Here is an 18,151-nt window from a genome sequence, read left to right on the forward strand (position 1 = left end):
CAGAAGAGAGCGAGGGACCTCTGGTCATCTGGGCCAGGCCACCCCGCCCACAGGTGGATTCCAACCCTGTAAAGTTCAGGAGAACCCCAGGGAGGCTCAGGCAGAATTCTTCAGGGGACCCAGCGTTCCCTGGTGTCGGGGACCCAGAGCCGCCCAAGGATTCAGCTGCCTTGAATCTGCCCTTCCGGCTTCTCTTTTCTGTTTTCTGGAAACATTGGTGGGCTTCATTTAAAACAATAAGACGCTCTACGGCTCTGCTCTCCTCTTCGACTGACCTTGGTTTTTACTCCTGAGTCCCCTGAGCTCTCTTCTCGGAGGCAGACTGTCTTCTGAGTTTGGTTCAAAGTGTGTTTGTTGCTGTGACTGGACTTTTTCCTGCCACCCACAGATTGTCCCTGACAGATTGTTGTTTCTGACCACTGGAATGGACATTACATATGAGAAGCCCACCCGGCGTTCTCTCTGGGTATATTTAATTAATGAACAGAGGGGTTGGCCATTCAGTGCCAAGAATTAGGATGTTAGAAAATGAAGGTAGAAGAATTTTTTGTTTAATTTAAAGTTCTGGAAATTCTATGCTAATAATCCATAGAGCTGCTTATGATTCTTCTCCAGGACTCCACTCTTTGAGGTTTAGTGAAAGAAACCCAGAGAGAAGGGCTTGGTACTACTCTTCTTTCTCACATTATCTCGAATTGTGTTTCTGCAAGGGTACCCAGTGATCACATGTAACCATTTAAGCTTAAATTCACTAACGGTCAATGAAACGAAGGCTCAGTTCTTCAGTCACACTATTGTCACATTTCAAGTTTCAGTAGCCACGTGTTGCTGCCATGTTGGGCAGTGGCAAAGCAGAACATCACTGTCACCACAGCCGGTTCTGTTGGATGGCACTGGTGCAGAGCACAGAGGGACTCACCCTCTGAGAAGCCTGTTGCTCAGGGGGATGACCGCTCCTCCACCACCCCAACCTCCTTAGCAAAGCCAGACCCCCTATGGGCAAGAGCTGCCCCTTTCCATGAGGTCATTGGAACTTAGAATGAGATAATTCGGGGTCCTCGGTATTAGTAGTTCTGTAGGAACATTTCCTAGAAAAAAAATTCTTGAATTTTCTAATAGTAGCTCATAGATTGGAAAAGGTAGCAAGTGATTAGATAATTATAATAATAGCAGCTATTTTGGTTACGTACCTGTCATGTTCTGGGTTTTTTTTCTAAATGCTGGTGGTGTTAACTCTTGTAATCCACATAATTAACCCCAGGGGGTCTGATAGGAGGACCCCATGTTACAGTTGAGGAATCTGAAGCACAGAGAGGCTGAAGAGTTGGCCCAGGTCTGGAGGCTTGTGAGGGGCTGAACCTGTACCTGAACCCAGGCGCTGTAACTAGCTGCCACTCCCTTTCCTCAAATGACACTGAAATGTCCAGAACAATGTCAGGGGCCAGCAATCTGAGCAGGAAACTGTAGAAGACACGCCTAATACCCAGCGTCCAGAAGGGCTCAGGTTCCTATCCCAAGGAGTTGTTTACAGACCAGAGGCAGTAAAAACAGGAGGCCACCGCACTTGAGACTGTTTGGGGATGATAACTAACATGCTAGCCCAGGGTTGGCAAACTGTCACCGTTGGGCCCAACCTGACCTGCCGATGCGTTTATAAATCTAAAGTTTTATTGGCACACAGCCACGCAGCCATTTCCACATATCACGTGGCTGCTTCCACATTATGGTGGCAGAGCTGAGTAGCTGTGACGGGCCTCGTGTGCAATGCAGAGCCTGCAACGTTTCTCTGTGGGCTCTTCAATGGACAAAGTGTGCTAACTCCTTTCTAAATCGTGTTCTCGAAGCATTTCAAAGTGTCAGCAGTGGTGTTCCTGACCTTGAGGAATGACCTCAAAGTGTCAAAAGGGACTGAATAATTCAGAGTTTTTCTTGGCATTGAACATGACTGTGTACATGCCCTCCTGTGTGCCTGGCCCATCTGAATTTGCACCAACCCTGGAATTTGGCACTGCACCCATCCTCAGATACTCACGCCTAAAGGTCCAACTGCACTTTCCATGGCGATTTCTGGTGGGGCAGCCGGGACTCAGGGTGACCGGCTCTGCTGCCCTCACCCTCCGTCTCTGCACCTGCCCCTCCTCAGGAGGTGCTTCTCTTACGTTAGGGCCACAGTGGAGGGAACTCAAATGGTAAGCTGATATTAAAATTCAACACCCGTCAGAGTTTATTCTCCATCATAAAAGTGAGAATAAATTAAACTGCACTGAAATTTCTTTGCCAGACATTTTTTAAAATAACATTTTTTCCTGATTCTAAAAATCACATGCAGAAGTTGCTGAAGGATTCAACGACAAGAATGGGCATCTCTCCACCAAACCCATTACCCAGAGACAGCCACTGCTAATATTTGACTGTGATAAGTAGTTTTGAATATTTTGCCACAGAAACAAATTTTTCTTTCAACTTAATTTTTCCCTGACACTTAAATGGTAGGAAAAACCATATTTTCATTGCTGCATAATAATCTCTCATACAAATACACCATAGTTTATTGAACTATTTCCTTTTTACTAGGCCTTTGGTTTGTTTCCTATTATAAATAAAACATTATGACCATCTCTGTTTCCTGAGTACATCCTCAGGGTCAGATTCTCAGAACTGTGATTAACAAATTAAAAATGATTTGGGCTGGGGTTGTGGCTCAGTAGTAGAGCACTTGTCTAGATGTGTGAGGCACTGGGTTCGATCCTCAGCACCACATAAAAATAAATAAATAAAATAAAGAGATTGTGTCCATCTACAACTAAAAATATTTAAAAATGGTTGACATTTGTATAGATACATGAAAAATAAATATGCATAAATATGGAATCATGTCATCTCTGACTTAACTTCTTCCTGACCCCAAGCAAGACTGCATTAGCTTCTACATAAAGACATATTAGCTTGTGTTGATGTTGTGCAGCTTTTTTATTGGAGCAGAGTGGAGTGGAACTGCAGGAAGAAGAGCCCTCTAAGGTTGTTGGTTTGGTGATTTGACACTTGTCTTAGGAACCTGGTCATTTTCTGGCTTGAATGTCCAGATATCTGCCCAGAGTCATTCCTGGGGTTCCTTCCTGTGGCCCAAGAGTTTTCAGACTCATGTGGATACAAGAAGGACTGCAGGGCTGGACACCCAGGACTCTAACGCCCGCTCTCTTCTCCCCAAGAGGGCCTCCCCGGAGAGCTACAGGACTCCTTGTCCTCATGTAAGTGCCTGGTGTCAGAGAGGCCTCTGGTGTCAGGAGTCCCTTGCTTTCCCGCCATCTTGGGAAGAAGCTCCAGTTCACTCTTGTGCTACCTGAAGTGCTCTGTGCTCACATGCCGAGCGGATCACCGGCTGATCCTGAAGAGGACGGCATTGCCATCTGTCTTGCCCATTGCCCGCCCCTGTTCATGTTACTCTTTGTCAGTAACTGTGGTCCTCAGGTTCAGATGAGTCCCAGGTTCTGGGTGGTGCCACCATTTAGATATGAGTGTAATCAGCTTTGAGGCGTTAGGAGAGCCTTGAGAAGGGCCTGTGACTTCAGGGGCCAGGCTGGCTCTGAAGAGGAAGGACCTGGACTCCCAAGAGGGGGCTTGGTCTTTGTCACCTGGGTCATGTGAATCTGAGCCTCAGTCACTGCTGGAAGAGCTGTAGAGCCTCCTCACGGGCTGCCAGCACCTCTGTGTCACAGAGCAGCATCCAGTGTCCCTGCGAAGCCAGTGGGCCAGGCTGGTGCCCAGATCTGGTCGTGTTCTTGGAGGCTGAAGGGATTCGTGGGTTGGGGTGAGGAGAGGGAGAAGGACACTTGAGGGCTACAGGCTAACCCCAGACCCGCCCTTCCACGTGGCACCACACCCTGTCATCAGAGTGCAGCCGATCCTGTCTGGTGAGGAGGGTCACCTTGTCAGTACTGGCACTCCTGATCATGAAGAACTGCTTACAGTGGGCTGCGATGGGGACAGCTGCTTGTCCACAGTGACCACCCTCTCCTCTGTGGGTCAGGGAACCTGGCTCTCTGCACAGAATACAATGGACTTTTCTTTTCCTTCTGCAGGTCCAGCACCTACCGCTTCAAGGGCTTTGAAGTCACTGTGAAGTACACACAGGGCAGCTGGACTGGCTTCATGGGGGAGGATGTGGTCACCATCCCAAAGGGCTTCAATAGTTCGTTTCTTGTCAACATCGCCACTATTTTCAAGTCAGAGAACTTCTTTCTGCCTGGGATCAAATGGAATGGAATACTTGGACTTGCTTATGCCACCCTGGCCAAGGTGAGGCAAATCCAGGGATTTCAGCCATTTATTTAAGTTAATAAACTATGGATGAGAGTCTGAGGACCAGCCATTAAAGGGCTAAGAGACGGGGGACTGCCCCTGAGGGTACCCAGTGAGAATCCCCCCCCCCCCACACTGTTGAAACAGACCAGTCCTCGCACACTCAGGTCCAAGCACTTTTAAATTAAAGGTAAATGGCACACTTCTTGGGAACGTCCCTGCAGGATTTAATCATAACATGAACTTTTTTGTTTTTGTTTTTGATTATTTTAGTTCTGATGCTAAAAGGCGTCAGCAGAATCTGAATTGTGTTGATTATGGACTTGGTTCAGGAGTTTCTACCAAAACAGATTTGAAAGAAAACATACATGCGTTCAGTTCACACAGGCACATGAACAGGGGCCTGTGGGGCATCCTGGGACATCAGCAGGTGGAGGTGCCCCCGCTGTCCTGCCATCGCCCGCCCTCTGGGGGAGCCTCCCAGGACACAATTGGAACAGGAACATGTTGAGTTGCCCTGGGGATGGCCAACCCCTCTAAGGAGTGACGAGCCAGGAGATTGGGGACCTCGCTCTCAGGGCCATCGTGGCCTTCACATCATGGGGCGGGACAGAACTGGATGTCTGCAAATATTTATACTTGGGGCCAACCCCCAGGAAATAATGGTGTGCAGAAGAGGGAGGCAGGAAGGCGGATTTCTCCCTGGGAGTGTCACCAGAACCATCGGGGCTAGATAGCAGAGGTGTGCCCTGGGCTCTTGGAGACAGGCGGGTCTGCATGGGCTTGCGAAGAGCAGAAGGGGGCATCTCTTGTGGTCCTGGCCCTGGGCCCCACACCTGGCTTCGTGGTGCAGCCTTAGACTTGGAGGCAGAGCTCAGTGTGTGAGAAGGAAGTGTCACTACCCTGGCAACAGACCCTGTGGGCCCTTGGAGATCCAGAGCGGAAGGCCAGTTTGCCCACCCTGTGGGACCATTACTCCTGTTCACGTTCATTAGCAAATGGTGTGTGGTGGAGCAGACAGGTTTAGTGCCAACCCATGACTTCCCAAGGAGAAAGGCTGACCTGGTTCTGGGTGCCTGTCAGGCCCTAGGGAGAACATCACAAGCCGTTCATTCACTCGAGGTTTGTGTCCTGTGATGCCCACCTCGTAAGGCCAGGGTCTCCCGTGTTAGAGCTGTGGGGGCTAGGTCAGAGAGGCTTGACCCCTCCACCCAGAGCACAGAACCCCGTGTCCTTTCACCCTCTCTGCAGAGCGGCCGCAGTAACCTGAGGTGAACGTCTTAGATTGCAGATGGGTAGAAACTTAGTAAATCCAATTTCACTGACAGTGTGACCTAGGGCAAAACATTTCATCTTTATGTGGCTTTTTGGAAATGAAAGATGTGAGCATGATTGATTTTATGCAAATTATTCTAGATGATAGAGTAAATTTCAATTATCTGCAATTAATAGAGTGTAAAACTTCTGTGAGAACAAACTACTTTGGGGTTTTGGGGGACTATTCAGAACCCCCACATGACCTTTGCTCTCTTCATCTGTGAAATTGCAAGATGACTGACAATTGGCTTCATGCCCCCGAGTTGGAGGAGCCAGTAATGGGAGTTGCGGGGGAAGTGGCCCATCTGGAAGGACCAGCACAGTGGTGTGGGTCAGGCACCCAGTGTTTCTGGAATAGGGTGTCGAGCACTCAGTGGAGGTCACAGTGTGTGGTGTCCCCGGTCAGCCCCAAGTGCTCCCACCAAGGCTGTGTGCCACAGCTACCACTGCACACCCACTAGACCATGTTCCCTTGGGGTTGGTCCTGAGTAACTGCCTGTTTTTGAATCCCTTGGGGGATCCTGAGGCAGGGTCCCAGTGGAGAGTGGCTTGGCAGAATGATAGCAGAGCCTTGATCATGTGTCCCACTTAGGTCCCAGAACAGGCCTGGCGGGTGATTGCTATCACAGGCAGGAAACAAAGGCATGACCCTGGTCAGCAGGGTGGAGCCCGGCCTCAGTCCCAGGTGGTGTTGTCCCTGCTGCCTCTCAGGAAGGCAGGCCAGAGTCCACCAGACCCCACCCTCCTGCAGGGACTTTGTGTCCCTGGACTTGTAGCTCTGCTGCAGGTAGCCAGCTGGTGGCCAGATGTGGGTGGGCTGAGTGAGTGGGAGGCAGAACTCACCCCTCACGCCTCCAGAACTGCCATCTCAGCTCTGCACTCAGTGAGCCACCCTTCCTGCCGAATGACCTCAGGTGTCAGAGGACGCCATCAGCCTCTGCCTCTGCAGCTCATTGTTGTGATGGCATCCAAAACTGACCCTCCACCCCCCAGTGGCTTATCTAGATCCTCCCAGGTGTCTAAACTCAGGTCTGTAGTATCAGTGACTTTCTGCTTGGCTGCCCGCGCCCTGGCTCCTCGGCGTGGAGCTGTTTGCAGAGTAGCCCTCTTCCCTTTGAGACCTTCTGCAGAAATGGGGATGTCTTCTGCACGCGTAGCCGTGAGTGGGGACCAAGGCTGTATGACAACACACAGAGCAGACCAGGCCTGCTGCGGTTTGGCAATGGGAATCACCGGGCTTTGTCTTTTTAGGTCCTTTTCTAATTGCTGCATTGTAATTGCACCTCAGAGTGGGTTTCCCTGTCACTACTCAGGCGTGAGCATAGTTTGGCCAGTTTCGCTCCCCAGCACCTCCCCTTCCCCTCAGTCACCAGCCTTGTCAACTCCGGGGCTCACTGACACTCTCCTGATGCTGCCAGAGTCCAGCTGGCCGGGCCTGGGCCGGGGACTCGCTGCCTGGTGGACCAGTCACCAGTCACTTGATGTAGGGCAGTTGCTGGGAGGTGGGTCAAGCTTCAGCAGCTGCAGCAGCTCCTAGAGACACTGTTCCCTGCCACCCTCCAGTGTCCAAGGTCAACTCTACTTCCTCCTCGTGACCCCTTCCACGTGGACACGCGCCCCCTCTGGAGGCCGTGGTGAGCAGCCCGAGGTGTCTGCACCACTCCCAGAAGCACTGTCTCCCTTCACAGCAGAGCTCTTCCAGAAGGCGCGGGCCACACGGGAGCAAGCGCCACTGGGGGTCTCCGCACCTGATCACAAGCATGTTTGTGGTTTAGCTGGAAAACTCCAAATCTGAAAGACCAAAAGAGCCGTGGACCGCGCTTGGTGTCCACACTGGGCGGCCCTCGTCTCCACCACGACTCATGAAGCCTGGTCCTTCTTTTCACCCTCCTCAGCCATCAAGCTCTCTGAAGACCTTCTTCGATTCCCTGGTGACTCAAGCAAAGATCCCCAACGTCTTCTCCATGCAGATGTGTGGGGCGGGACTGCCAATTGCTGGATCTGGTACCAACGGAGGTAGTCTTGTGGGTATCTTTTAGTCTTAAAGGGATGAAAAAAAAGTCACAAATTTATGGGGTTATTTCAGCTTTACTAAAAACTGGATGAGAAATTTTACACACATAGGTACTATAACATTGTGATACTCTTTGTTATAGAAAGCTTTTAAAAATGGATAAGCTTGGGTATTATTTTATCCTTCCTAATCATGCCACCATCTAGAAATATGCACCTCCAGATCCCACTCACTCTGTCCTTATTGACCTTTGAAAGCACACTGCTTTCAGGGAGAGGAAAGGCACAGAGGAGCAGAGGGGAGGTGGCAGCTGGGTCTACTGTAGGTGGGGGCCGTGCACTCCCTGGGAGACAGGAACATGTGCACACGGCACAGGGAGCAGGTGTTTTCTATGGAAACACAATCCAGACTATCAGCCACACAGATATATTGTACCGGAACTTCCTTTGGGGGACCCTGCACCCAGACATCTACAGTAGATGTACAAGGAGGGTCCATCTTGGGGAGAGCTGGCCAACCCCTCTGCCCTGACCCTGAGAGGCATGCTCAGCACCCATCGGCTGATGGTCACCAGCTCCCAGGACTCCTGTCTTGTCTTTTCTTTCTTGGTAGTAAGAGTTGAACTCAGGGTTTCTCTACCACTGAGCTGTGTCCCCAGCTACCCTCCTTTTTATTTTTTGAGACAAGGTTTTGCTAAGTTGCTGAGGTTGGTCTTGAACTTGTGACCCTCCTGTCTCAGTCTCCTGAGTCGCTGGGATTACAGGTGTGCACCACTGCACCCAGCTTCCCAGCGCTTCTTTCCCTGCTCCCAGGGGACAGGGTAGCCTAGCACTTGCAGCCTGATGCTGTGACTGGGGACGTCCCCATGCTCTGCTTTCCTGGTCCCTGCCCTCCAGGGGACTCGTTGCCATCCATCAGGGCAGCTAGGTATCTTATTGCATCTGTTTGGGGTGGGGGTCTCAATGCTGTGAAGCTAGAGTCGTGTGTGCTTTCCTTAGATAAGGACCCTGCCAAGGGGTCTTGGTTACACCAGGGCATGGCTCCGTGTGACCTTGCAGTTGTGGCCCTCAGACATTCCCCATTTAACTTTGAAGCATCAGTATTTGCTTCCCGACATCACAATAAAGAACAAGTGCTAATTCCAGTGAGGCTTCACCCGTGAGCGAGTGCTTCTAGGTGGAAATGTTGGCTGTGCTCTTCCTCTTACACCTGTACTTTCCTCCCCAGGTCCTGGGTGGAATTGAACCCAGTCTGTATAAAGGAGACATCTGGTATACCCCCATAAAGGAGGAGTGGTATTATCAGATAGAAATTCTGAAATTGGAAATCGGAGGCCAGAGCCTTAATCTGGACTGCAAAGAGGTGAGCACCCACCACTCTGTCGTGCCTGTCTGGGACCTGGGCCTGGTGTGCTTCAGCGTTCACAGCTGGAGCCTGCACAGGAAGTCAGAAGGTCCCTTATGTCACAGGCTAGTTCAGGAGATTCTTATGGGAAAAGACACAGGGCCTTGTGGATGGTAATTTAGTGCATGAATTCCAGCCCCCGAGACCCCCTGGCTTAATGGGGCAAAGCTAGCACAAGGCAGGGAGTGAGGAGCCCCAGAGCCAACTATACCCTTCTGCATGTGCCTTGACCTGAGGGTCCCTGACCTCCACTGCGGAGGATGAAACAAGCAGATTTTTATCAGAATGGGGGACGGAGGGGAAAGAACTCAGCAAAACTGAACCCCCCAAAAGCCATATACTTTATCTGCCCTGTGTGGCCGAGCCCTGCCCTCCTCGAGAGCGATCCCCGCCCCCCTGAGCTCACAGCTCCTGCCTGCTGGGGCCCGGGGTGCAAGGCAGGCGTGACAGGCCCAGGGACACACACAGCTGTGACTCTGTGTAGCACCCTCTCACTACTCTGTGGCTTTTTTCTTGGCACGTGTGACATCATGAGTGCTGTGGCCTTTCAGCATGGCCTGTGAAAGACCCTGTGGCTCTTGTGCTCCTGCCCTCCAGGCTCCTTGCCCTTCACCACCACCTTCCTCCACCCGTACTCACGTGCAGACTCCCCGGGACCAAGGCTCACACAACTGTGTTTTGTTGTGACAGTGTTTCAGTCCCAGCCCTACGTCTGTGTTCATGTCAGAGGCACTTATTTACACTTAACAAATCACCGATGGACCCATATGTGGGCCTGTGTGGGTGTGTGTGTGTGTGTGAGAGAGAGAGAGAGAGAGAGAGAGAGAGCGCACAGTGCCTATCTTGAGGCTGGATTCCTAGGCCTGGGCTCTGTCCTGCGTGCCCTACATGCTGCCATCCCTCAAAAGAGCAAGTGACAACGCCCAGGCCATGCCACATTTCAGCCTCCTACAGGACTGTCATGTATTCACTCTTCATACAGGTACAAAAATATACAGTTTTAGGAGCAAGCAGAGTTGACTTTCACATTAGTCAGTTTTTAAACTGAAAATAAGCGTGTTTGAAAATAATATTAACAAGTCGGTTCGTTTCATTTTCTCCAAATTCTTCACTCCTCCTGCTCACTTCCTTGACCTCACTGGCATGTTTGGCCATGGGAGTCACAGACTTGTGTAAAGTAGGAGGGCAAATTGGCCATGGCTCCTCCTTTCCCAGGCAGCTTCACTCAGCTGGGTCCCTAGTGGATGTAGTGGCCTATCTGTGGTTGGCCCACTGATCCCCTTTCTCCTCTGTCACATCAAGAATGTGACAGTGGGGACAGGGCTGGCTGCCGCGCGTATGTGTGTGCATGTGTGTGTGTGCGTGTGTGTGTGTAAGTTTCCCATGACAGTAACTGAGGTGACCAACTTAAGAAGAGGAAAGGTTGATTTTGACTCACAGTTTGGAGATTCCAGTCCATGACAGACTGCCCTGTTGCTTTCGGGCCTGTGGGGATGCAGCGCATTATGGTGGGAGTATTTAACAGAGGAAGCTGGGAAGCAGGGTGCCAGGAAGAGACCAGGGTCCCACAATCCCCTGCAAGGTCACGCCCCAGTCACCTGTGCCTCCTGCAAGTGCCACCTCTTAAACTTCCCATCACCTGCCAAGGGCGCCTGGGGCTGGAGTGCCAGCCTTTCACAGGTGGGCCTCGGGGCACTCCAGACGCAAACAACAGCAGTGCCCACCACGGGTGTCCTGTCCTGTCAGTCTCCTCTCAAATGCGAACATGGCGAGCTATGGGGGGGTTGTCCTCCTCGCCCACGAGTAGGTAGTAGAAAGTTGATCTGTGCAGCTTGCAGAAGTGGCCTTAATAAGTCACGTCAGCCTCTAAAGTAAGGGGTTCCCTCTGTGCTGGGTCGGGGGTCCTGGGAGAGGGCATGGGGCCGCTCCATGTGGCAGGTCCAGCCATGCTGGAGGGAGCGTGCCCTGATGCGGATGCCCCCTCCCTTCTAGTACAACGCGGACAAGGCCATCGTGGACAGCGGCACCACGCTGCTGCGCCTGCCCCAGAAGGTGTTCGATGCGGTGGTGGAGGCCGTGGCCCGCACGTCCATGGTGAGTCCCGCGGGCTCGTGCAGCGCCAGGAGCACTGGGTGCTGATCACACGCCCGGAGTAGCACTGTGACAGAGTCTAGCAGCACGGTGACAGAGCTATCACTCTGTGTGCGCTGAAGGTTTTGAAGGGTGGACTTTTAAAACCTATTATTACAAAGTTCACGTCCTGCTTGATGTTAGCCAGTAAGTAACGCCTTCGTGTTGACCCCGAGGAGCTGGCCCCGAACGGTCGACTCTGCCTGGGGTTTCCTTCCATCACAAGGCAGTGGGTGCAGTACTTCGTGACACTACCGCAGTCCCCTGTCGCTTGAGGACAGAATGTGCTCTGAGAGATGCCTCGCTGGGCCGGGCGGACGCAGTAGCGGGTACCTAGAGGAGCCTGGTGGCGCAGGGCAGTCAGGAGCACAGTGGCCGCGTGCCCTGCGAGGCGGCTCCTGTACATGGTCATTTCTTACTGTTATCAGTATCATGTGCTTTCATAGGACGGGGGTGTACCCCAGCTTCAGCACAAATGTGGGAGAAGTAAAACGTTGCACGGTGGCCACGCTGACCACACTGTCACTTGGAGGCAGCTCCGAAGTTGTTCCCGGGACCTCCCTCGTAGGTGCAGGCTGTTGTTGGCTGGGACGCTGTCACTCGGTGCATGACTGCATGTTAAAGTGGCGGTGAATCGAGGGTGCCTGTGTGGCCTTTAAGCCAGGACAGATAGCCCTGAACATCACCCCTCTTTGGCCTTCACCCACCGTGTGCTGGCATCTTATCCCCCACTTCTGGGGGAAAAATGATTTATTTCACAGATGACAAAGGTCAGTTGGCCAAACTAGTGATTATTTCATGGCCGTGCTCTGAAGGGCAGTTAAAATTGGGACCTGGCTGCTGGAACTTTCAGTGTCACCCCGATTGTCTGGACAGTCAGGACATCAGGGTGGGCCAAAAAGCACTGGACAGAACACAGCACTGGGGTCCAGCGGAATCTGGTGGGGTCCAGCCTCTGCCACTCAGCGGCTGGGTGCCTGGAGAGAGCTGCCCTCAGCCTCCGCCTTCTCCTCTCTGGGGCTGTTGAGGGAGTTTGGGTGAGATGCCCTGAGCTGGGGTGTGGTCGGCACTTGGTAGAGAGAGCTTCCATGAAACGCCCAACGAGGCACCACTACGACTTGTTTGGACACCGCTTCTGACTTTGCAGGTGTTTTTGTGGCATCTGCGCACTTGAGGCCATCTTTGCAAGATCACCAAAAGTGAGCATTTCCTATGCAAAGCCGGTGTGCTGGTGGTCGTGTGGGGCTGGTGTCCCGCCATGGAACCAGGATGGACTATAAGAAGATGCATAACTGTCACTTTGTTGGAGCTTATAGCAGAAATGCGGGGAGCAAGAGGGGGTTGTCCTGAACCAAAACTTCCAAAGTCTAAAGCTGCATGGGAAGAGCAGCAAGTCCACAGGACACGAGGGAAACGGCAAGAAAGGACACGGGGAGGACGTGGAGCCTGGTGTGACTCGGCGGGGGTGGGGCATCCTGGCAGCTGCAGCGGGGACCAGAGCCCATGACCAGCTTGCTCAGCATTGGCGGAATCCAGAAACGCCACGTCAGGGCTTTAGTGCTGAGAAGCCAGGATGCTTGTGGGACACGAGACCCACCTTAAATCAGGAGTGCTGTGCCTGCGGAATCGTCATGGGTCTCCTCAGGCTGGGCGCTCTGAATGGTTGATGTTTACCAGTGTCCCCGGGGTGAGTGTGAAGGGTCGGTGTGTGGCCACAGCCTGGGCTCTGTGGGCCTGGGGCGCGAGCCTCCTGAGAGCACGCAGCGCATGCTCAGCAGCCACTGACTTGGGGAGAAGGAGTGAGCTGACGGCATCTGCTTGCCTTGTCTAAAATTATCCTCTGATTTCATTCCACGCCATCGGGAAGGAGAGATGCGGGCAGCTTGTTTGCCTTGGGCAGAGAGTCCACAGCATGCATCGTCGGTCCTGGAGGGTAGGGCCCAAGGACCGGCCGCTCCTCTCCCTGCTAGGTGCCTGTTCCGGACTCTGCTGCCTTGGTTTCCCCTCTAGTGAGGAGAGGGCTGGATTCAGAGAGTTAAAGGAAATAAAAACACTGGGCCCTGTCCCTAGGCTTCGGTCCTTCAGGTGGGATGCTGAGTTAGTGTTGGGTGGGTCTGTATTTCGGGGGGATCTGGGGTGGGATGAGGTGCCTGCATGTGCTCACCTCGGTCCTCCTTCCCTAAACTCTCCTCCTTCCCTAAACTCTCCTCCCTGAGCGGTGAGGACTCCAGCTGTGGCTCCCACCTGCCGCCCCTCACGGGGTGTGTCCACCTGGCCCAGAGCTCATACTCAGCTCCCTGGACAGACATCCCTCCTCACTCCCTCTGTCCTCTCCTACCTCTGCCTCAACACACGTCGGGTGTGGTGGTCCTGCCCCAGGTGGAGGAGGGGAGGCTGCTGGGGAGGCTGCTGGGAGAGACACAGGGGTAAGGAACCTGCAGGATCCGCACAGGTGGGCCTGGCTCCGCCCCTCCCGCTCCCAGTGAGGCACAAGGGGGCGTCCTGAGCTGGTGGCCTTGTTTATGTCCCTGGGTGCCTTCATTCCCCCGACCCCTGAGTCTCATCCGTCTGCAGGCGTCAGGACTTCAGGGGACCAGGGAGAAGGGCTTAGGCTCTGGGGCTGGAAGCAGAGCTGCACCACACCAGGAAGTGTCCGAGGCTCAGGGCCTCGGGGAGGAAGGCTGCAGGACAGGTGGGCGGTGGTGGCCGTGGGCGCTCCGTGAGGATCAGGGACAAGGTGGCACCCGAGCCAAGATCTGGAGGACCGTGAGGCTCCAGCCCTCGAAGGAGTCAGGAATCCAGAGGGCAGCAACACCCAAGAGGGCCCTGAGGGTCACAGTAGGGTTTCTCTCTTCTAAGGGGCTGCCACTCACCACCGTGTGGCCTGGGGCAGTTTCGGCCCCTCTCTGTGCTTTGGTTGCCTCATCTGCAAAGTGAAGGGTCCAGTGACCACCTGGCTGGGGCTGAAGGCCAAGTCGCTACCGCTGCATAAGCCCAGTGCTCACGCTCAAGAGCGCTCCGTGAGTCTGAGCAGCTTTTACGATTATTATTTCATGGTCACCAACACCCCCAAGGGACTGAAGTCCCTGCCACTCTGTCCAAATGAAATGCTGTTTGTGCCCGTGGGCGTCTGGCGAGGGGACCAGGCAAGCCGGGCACTGTTTCCTGTTGACGCGAGAGACTGCTCCCTGTTTCTCACGGGATCTTGTTTTGTCTAGATTCCAGAATTTTCTGACGGGTTCTGGAGCGGGGCCCAGCTGGCGTGCTGGGCGAATTCTGAAACGCCTTGGTCCTACTTCCCTAAGATCTCCATCTACCTGAGGGAGGAGAACTCCAGCCGATCCTTCCGCATCACCATCCTGCCTCAGGTACCTACACGAACCTCTGCTCCCTCTGTGCTTCCTACAGTAAGGAGCAGAACCAGGGGCTCTATGCAGAGGCCCGTGAATTACAGGTGCCACACCCCCCACTGGACAGCCTTCTCCCCCAGGCACACCCTGGTGCTGAGCCCACAGGTCTGCTGGTCTCCGCCATGCTGGCTCACCTGTCTCTGGTCAGTAGGGGGCGCTGGGCTTCCTTGGCCCCAGAACAGGGGGCGGGAGGGTAGCCTTAAGCATAGTCTGGGGGCCAGGTGGGCAGCATGATGGGTCCACGTGTCTTTCTGCATTCCATACCTGACTTTGACATTGCAGCTGGGTTCTAAGGAGAGGATCCCTGCTGTGACCCCTGACCTCTGGGCTCAGAACTGGCAGCCCTCTCCTCCGCAATACCCTCCAAAGGACCCCAAGGTCATCAGATTCCGGGGCTGGGAATAGAGAAGCCCCTCATAGTAGGAGGAGCCACGGAGACACATTGTGGAGGGTGGCCATGAAGAAGGGTAGCACTTTTGTAACATGTGCCACACACCATTTTATTCATCGATGGAGGCATCATTATTTCTTACTATAATTCCAATAGCCACAGACAGACTCCTTTGTCTTGAGCGCCTCAGTAGACAGCATCCCTCAACCCCTCCGCAGACCCACAGCCCTAGCCCAGATCCTCTCACCACCAGCTCCCCCAGCAGGCTGGTTCCTCCTCTGCAGCCGATTCCCACCATCCCCGGCCCTCATGGGGTGCCTCAGCCTCTCCCATCTCCTGGCCTGAGTTCCACCAGCGCCCGTCCTGGGAGCCCATCTCTCCTCCTCCGTGTGTGCAGATTCCTCCCGTCCTCTAAGACCCAGCTCAAACAAGCCCTGCTTTTGTTGAGACTCGCTGAATAGAATCACCCGTTTGTGAACTTGCCCTTCAAGCGCATGCTGCATGTTTGCCAGTCCACTCCTCTGGGGTGGGGTCATCTATTTAGGATGTATTCTGTGCTGTTTCCTCTTTCCATTTGACTTCTGTTTTCTTTGTAAAAGTCATCTTATGTCTCCTCTCTGTTGATTATTAATTCCTGGGGGATGAAGATGAGCACCTTGAGGTTTAGAGACGGCCTTCCTCTGGACACTGGCGGGCAGCAGAGGGAAGGTGCTTGCTGGCTGACACGGGAGTGTGTCCCAGTTGTGATCTGTGTATGGGAGATAAAGGGCTGGGAGAATCGGGAGGGGACTGGCTTCTGAAGGAGAAAGCAATACCACTTGTTCCTGTGTTCAGGTCCCGGGGCCCTGGGAGGGAGGACAGAGAGCCACAGGAGAGCAGCTCAGCAGAGGACACACAGGCCAGGCATGGGGGCTTAAGTGACACCGTCAGCACCACCCTTGAATCCCGAGTAACTTGGAGCAGGTGGCTTGGCCCTTCTTTCTCACTGCGAAGGAGAGGGAGTAACGCCTACCAAAGGCGTTTCCGGATGACCTTGAAAGAGCACCCTGCATAGACGGCTGTTAGAAAGAGTGGTTTTCAGCATCTTTAAAATAATGTGTTGTTTAGAACAACTGGTCAGTCGAACTGCAATACGTGGACACTGTCTCATCAGTGTGGTTTGTAGCCAGTGTCCAAAGCCAGCCTGAGGACAAAAGTGAGCAAGAAGTGGTAAATAAGGGCATGAGGGTTGATTGACAGAGCCCAGGACCGGGAGAAGCAGCTGTGGGGAGCGCAGGCAGGCAGAGAGCTCTCTGCCCACGGCACCTCCTGGCCACAAGAGCTGAAGCTAGTGGGAAAGCTGCCGAAGGAGCCCTTGCTGTGTCCTCGTGAGAATTCACCGTGACTCCCTCTTGGGAGATGGGAGACTTTGGGGGTTGACCTTGACCCGCTCACGTTTTCATGTACAGATCTGTTCTCCCTGCTGCTGTCCTGGGTTCTCACCCAGGTCACTCACTATTCCTTTGGTCCCCCTCCTTGCTGGGGGAGGACAGAGGCAATCACCTGGGAAAGGAGGTTCCGTGAGCTCCCTTTGCTGCTGTGCCCATCAGGGATTACGTGGGGAGTCACCCCTGAGCAGCTGGCCCTGCCCAGCCAGCCCCTGTACTGACACCCAGGGCATCCTCAGGGCTTCTTGCCACAAAGGTTCAGGGTGGGGCTTTCAGGCCTCAGCAATCATAGGCAGGCAGATGACCACCAGTGCAGCAGAGTCAGGTTATATCTATGATACGTGTGCAAATAGGGCATAATAAATCTTGCTATTATGTATGATCATAATGCACCAATAAAATTTAAAAAAAATAATAGCATACTTTAGTGTCAGCCGACAGGGCGATTCTGATTTTTTTTTTTTTTTAACATAACCTTAAAAATGTACTTACTTTCAGCCTAAATACCACTAGTTTTTCTATTTGTGCTATTTTAGTTTAGGGCAGACAGTTTATTCTGAGATCCAGCAAGACTGAAGCTTCCCAACATATTACAAGATGTATGGCTTGGAAAAATCTACTGGGACATACACAGAAAGGATCGAGTAAAAGATCCAAGTTTGGTTTGCCCAGTGTTAGGGAGCTGCTTGGTCGCATGTATAGATCAGTGTCCTTGGACTCCGTCAGGCTCGGCACCATCGTTCACTCAACACAGTCACGGAGTCACCCTCTGCCAAGGTGGTGACATCTAGGGAGGAGGTGTGGTTCCTGTGGCCCTGAGCCAGGGTCTGCAGACAGACAGTCCAACCGTGACAGGGCCATACTGCAGGGACGGGACGGTTCCCCAGAACAGCAGCCACGGGATGTCCACCTACAGACGACCCTGAGGACAGTCACCTCCTGCCTCGGGGGCCCCTCCTCACCTTCCCTGCACATGGGAAGCGCAGTGAGGCCCCCCTCTCCATGTTGGTCTGATTAGACAGACAGACAGACTCCTTCTGTAAGCACGTGCCTGCGTAAGTTACAGGTGGCGTGTGTGTCTCCTCGTGTTTCTGTCCCTTTCAATAAGCATGGATGTCACTATGCTTTTGATCTTGTCTTCTGGGTGGCAGGGACTGTGCTGCCATCTGTCTCTCTGTGGCTCCCCTTCACCTTGGGGGCCTCCAAGCCTACGGTGACCGTCACTGTTTTGTGACGTCGTCCGACGGGTGCCGTTTTTTCTTCTTCCCCCTCCCCTTCCCCCACAGCTTTACATCCAGCCCATGATGGGGGCTGGCCTGAACTACGAGTGCTACCGATTCGGCATCTCCTCCTCCACCAACGCGCTGGTGATCGGTGCCACCGTGATGGAAGGCTTCTACGTGGTCTTCGACAGAGCGCAGAAGAGGGTGGGCTTTGCTGCCAGCCCGTGCGCAGGTGAGCGCCCCTCGTGTTAAGCGGGCACTTGGTGTAAGGGCACCAGCTGGAAAGCAGGGCTGCAGGGCAGGTCAAGCCTGTCCTCGGTCACCAAGTCTCATCCAGAGAGCAGAATGGGTGGCAGGGTTGTTGGGAAGATGCAGTGAGATAATCCACGTCCAGTGTTAGCCCTGTGCTCAGCACAGGGCAAGTGCTCAGTAACCGTGAGTCACTATAGTTACCTCTCAGGTCAAGTGAGAGTGGCCATGCACCCAGAATACATATCCTCCCTGGGGCCTTGGTGTTGAGTCCCAAGGTTTTGTGT

General features: G+C 53.4%; 1 protein-coding gene across 1 annotated transcript in view; it reads left to right on the forward strand.

Annotated features, from left to right (window-relative positions):
- Bace2 (beta-secretase 2) overlaps window positions 1-18,151 on the forward strand; it is a gene marked incomplete at its 5' end in the record, with an annotated part of 81,780 nt that overhangs the window by 43,031 nt on the left and 20,598 nt on the right. Inside the window, 6 exons of the mRNA XM_015478353.2 lie at window positions 4,080-4,296; window positions 7,512-7,640; window positions 8,858-8,992; window positions 11,027-11,128; window positions 14,383-14,532; window positions 17,679-17,847. Of these exons, the coding sequence (XP_015333839.2) occupies window positions 4,080-4,296; window positions 7,512-7,640; window positions 8,858-8,992; window positions 11,027-11,128; window positions 14,383-14,532; window positions 17,679-17,847 (902 nt within the window). The remainder of the gene's footprint in view (window positions 1-4,079; window positions 4,297-7,511; window positions 7,641-8,857; window positions 8,993-11,026; window positions 11,129-14,382; window positions 14,533-17,678; window positions 17,848-18,151) is intronic.

This window comes from Marmota marmota, unplaced genomic scaffold (genome assembly GCF_001458135.2).
Source record: "Marmota marmota marmota unplaced genomic scaffold, marMar, whole genome shotgun sequence".
NCBI classification, from domain to species: domain Eukaryota; kingdom Metazoa; phylum Chordata; class Mammalia; order Rodentia; family Sciuridae; genus Marmota; species Marmota marmota.